Source organism: Gavialis gangeticus, unplaced genomic scaffold (genome assembly GCF_001723915.1).
Source record: "Gavialis gangeticus isolate Ggan-Ray unplaced genomic scaffold, GavGan_comp1, whole genome shotgun sequence".
Taxonomy (NCBI): domain Eukaryota; kingdom Metazoa; phylum Chordata; order Crocodylia; family Gavialidae; genus Gavialis; species Gavialis gangeticus.
Window position 1 is genome coordinate 2,178,912 of NW_017728998.1, and position 3,901 is coordinate 2,182,812.

The 3,901-nt window shown below is 64.9% G+C and overlaps 1 protein-coding gene across 1 annotated transcript in view; it reads right to left on the reverse strand.

Annotated features, from left to right (window-relative positions):
• CDH3 (cadherin 3) overlaps nt 1–3,901 on the reverse strand; it is a 12,490-nt gene that overhangs the window by 1,024 nt on the left and 7,565 nt on the right. The window contains exons 5-12 of the mRNA XM_019505364.1: nt 2,695–2,870; nt 2,256–2,384; nt 1,935–2,120; nt 1,567–1,811; nt 1,229–1,371; nt 674–898; nt 330–551; nt 33–163 (exon numbers count right to left, since the gene is read on the reverse strand). Coding sequence (XP_019360909.1) covers nt 33–163; nt 330–551; nt 674–898; nt 1,229–1,371; nt 1,567–1,811; nt 1,935–2,120; nt 2,256–2,384; nt 2,695–2,870 — 1,457 coding nt within the window. The remainder of the gene's footprint in view (nt 1–32; nt 164–329; nt 552–673; nt 899–1,228; nt 1,372–1,566; nt 1,812–1,934; nt 2,121–2,255; nt 2,385–2,694; nt 2,871–3,901) is intronic.

Sequence of the window (3,901 nt, forward strand, 5' to 3'; positions counted from 1 at the left end):
CACCCTGCCCCCCCACCCCAGCCCGTGCCCACCTGGTCCTCCTCGCCCCCGCCCTCCTCGCCGTAATAGAAGATGTTGTCCCGCGTGTCGTCCTCCGGGAGCAGCAGGGGCTCCTTCCCCGACTTCGTCCTCCGCCGCACCAGGAGCAGCAGCAGCAGGATGACTGGGGAGACAGGGGGCTCAGCCGGGGCCCCTCCCCGAGGATGGAGGTGGAGGCCCCTGCTCCCCCAGCGTGGACCCGCGCTCCCTGGGAGAGGCGTTGCAAGGAGCCAGCCGGCGTGCAAGCCCGGGGACGCCCAGGGGGTCAGGCCCAGGCCGCGCACACTCACCCAGCAGGACCAGAAGGGCTCCCAGGACAGCCAGGATGATGGGGACGCCCGAGAAAACCGGCTCCCTGTGAGGGCATCCCTCCGCCGTGCGCCCCTCGCAGTCGCAGACCTTGGCCTGCAGCACCGTCAGCTGGTCCTTGCCCCGGTTGTCCACCAGCCGCAGGAAGACCTTGTACGTGTCCTGCTTCAGCGGCTCCGTCAGCCGCACAATCACAGCGTCTCCTGCGCCCGGACAGTGGGGGCAGCTGCTGGGTGCTGCCCCCCCAGCTCCCAGGACCTGGCCCCCGCCTCCCCTGGGGCCAGGGGCCGGCTGCCCGGTCCCTTCCCTGCAGGGTCACTGGTACCTTTACTGCTCATCTCCACGGCCCAGCTCGCTCCAGAGCCGTGGCTCAGCTCGGCCCGGAAGGGCCCGGTGTTGGGGGGCAGGTCCTTGTCCACAATGCTCAGGACCTGCGGCTCCGGGTTGCGATTGCACACGACGAAGTCACGCGGCTCCGGCTCCGGCCCATTGTCGTTCACGTCCAGCAGGGTCAGAAGCAGGGTGCCCGTGCCCGTAGCGGGCGGCGTGCCTGGCGGGGTGGAGGGTACTGGTGGCACACGACGCTCCCGCCAGGCATGTTGCCAGACTGGCAGCCTCCCTGGGCTGTGCAGAGCGGACAGGCCCAAGCCCCCCCGCTTGCAGACACCCCAGCCCCCACCCCGGCCTGTGGACGATCTCGTCCCACCCCTCGCTGCACAAGCCCAGGATGAATCCCATGACAGCCCGGAGGGACCCAGCCACGGCACACGTGTCCCTCACATGGGACACCGGCGTCTGCGTGCTGCCGGGGGAACAAAGAGGCTTTTCACAGGCGGGCGCTGGCAGTGGGATGCATGCCCAGCGCTGCTCCGGCTCTCACCATCGTCCACAGCCAGCACAATGGCCGTGTAGGTGCTGTCCTGCACGAACACCGACTCCCGGTCCAGGGGCTCCTTCACAGTCACGATGCCGTGGTCCGGGTCAACGGCCAGCCAGCCCGCGGGGTCGCTACCGATGGAGTACCTGGAGCGAGGCGTCAGCATGGGACGGGGACCACAGAGGTCCGTGTCCCAGTGCCGAGAGGGCGACGAGGGCTGGACGCCCCTGCCCATCAGACCCAGCTCCCCTCCGGCCCATTTTGCGCGGGTCAGCGCAGCCATTCAGGCGCTAAGCCGTGCTGCCCGCCCACGCCCCGGCTGCCGGCCCAGAGTCGCTCACTTGATCTTCTGGCTCTGGGAGCTGTCGGGGTCCTGGGCAGCGTAGGTGGCGATGGCCTGGCCCACGGGCACGTCCTCTAGCACCTGGGCCATCTTCACGGGTGGGCTGAAGATAGGGGCCTCGTTGACGTCCCGCACTGTCACCACCACTGTGGCCGTGGCCGTCGGGAGCTTCACCGTCAGGGGGTCCTCATTGGCCACAGCCACGTACAGGGTGTACTGCGGCTTGGCCTCGTAGTCCAAGCCCTGGAGGGTCGAGAGGGCAGCAATGAGCCCCACAGGGTCCCCATGCAGGCAGGCGCCGTGCCCGGGACTCGGCCGCGAGGGCACTGCCGTTGCCCCCGTGGTCCCTGCCCTGTTCGCACCTACCTTTGCCGTCTGCAAGATGCCCTCGTTGCTCTCGGGGTCGGTGGAGATGGCGAAGGCACCCCCTTCGTTGCCCCGCACAATGGAGTACACAGCGTGCCAGGCCGACGTGCCCACCGCATCCATGTCCGTCACCGTCAGCCGCTGCACCTCGTAGCCCACCGCGTTCTCCGGCGCCTCCGCCGCATACTGCGTGGAGCAGCACCGGTGTCAGCCCCCCCGCCCACCCTGCAACCCTACAGCAGGGGCAGAGCCGACCCCATCAGCCCCTCCGCAGAGCTTGCATGGGCTGGCACGCCCAGGGATAAAAGTCGGGCCACGTACCGTCTTGGGGTCAAACTCAGGGGCGTTGTCGTTGATGTCGGTAATCTCGATCAGGGCTGTGGCGGTGGTGGTCAAGCCCTCTCCATCCAGGTCAGCAGCCTGCACGGTCAGCGTGTACTCCCGCACCCTCTGGGGACAAAGCGTGCCATGGGTGCCAGACTGAGCAGCACCCCGTCACACCTCTTTGCATCCCCCCGGTAGCTGCAAAGGAGAGGCTAGCACGTGCCACCATGACGGAGATACCCCAGCCCCAATGCACTGCCCTCAGGGCAGCCAGGCACCAGTGCAGCCCTGCAGCTGGGGCAGGAGGAACTGGCAGGAGCCCCACGTGGTTCTCGCCAGGAGCCAGGCCCTGCTCCGTTGTCGTCGTCGCGGTCCCTAGGGAGCTCCGTGCCTGCCCGGCTTTGCCGCCACGTGCCCAGCACCGGCCCCTGCTCACCTCCCTGTCCAGGCCGCTGGCGATCACGCTGATCATGCCCGTGGCCCCGTTGATGGTGAACATCTGGGCGTGGGGCTCCAGGGGCTCCTGGCTCAGGATGGAGTACTTGAGGACCCCATTGAAGGCCTCCACGGCATCGTCTGCATCCGTGGCGTTCACCTGCATCACGGGGGTTCCTGCCGGGGAAGCACAGGGCGGGGGCTGCAGCCGGCGTCTCCTGCTCCGCCCGTTGGGAGAGGCCAGGCGGGACGTGGGGGCTCAGCTTTCAGAAGAGACAAGGAGCCAGCACCGGGCACCTTCCAGCAGCTGCAGAGCCATGGGGCCCGTGCTCTCTGCCACACCATGCCACGGGTGCATTAAGCTGGCACCAGACCCCCGTAGCTTGTGGGACCAAGCTAGCTCCCCAGCTGGGCTGCATTTCATAGAAAGATAGAAACGAAGGGCTGGACAGGACTTCAAAGAGAGAAAGTCCAACGCCCCTGCTCCGAGCAGAAATATTTCTGAGACTGAAGGATCCCAGCAAGATGTCGGTCCTTTTGGAGAGACTTTCAAGGTTGGGGACTGCACCCCCTCCTTGGGAAGGGGATTCCCAATTCTGGTCACCCTTACTGTAAAGAAACTCTTTACATCCAGCCTGAAACCATCCTCTACCAGCTTATGGCCTTTGCTCCTTGCCCCCCCTTGGGCACCCCAGTAAACAGCGTCTCCCAGCACCAGATATTCACCCCTTACATGCTTCCAGATGGTCACCAAGTCCCCCTTAGCCTTCTCTTCCCAGGCTGAATAGTCCCACAGCCCTTAGTCTTTCCTCATGAGGTTGGTCCTCCAGGCCCTTCACCATCCTTGTGGCCCTTCCGAGATCCTCCACTTTTTTTTTTAGTGCAGCACCCAGAACTGGACAGTCCCGCAGCTGGGCCCCCACCAGTGCCAAGGAGAGAGGAAGTATCACTTCCTTAGCCCTACTCGTGATGCATCGTCTAATGCATGCCAATATGCTATTATCGCTGTAGACTACAGTGTCACACTGGCAGCTCGTGCTCATCTTGTGGTCAACCATAACCCCCAGTACAACACCATTTTGAGTGAGATGGACAATATCTATTCCACTGCCAAGGTGTGTCCTCCACACCAGATGTCCAACTGCTGGTCATTGGAACCAGGTATGGTGCTTTCTTGTCCCAGCTGGCTTGGAGCATTAGGCCTGGTT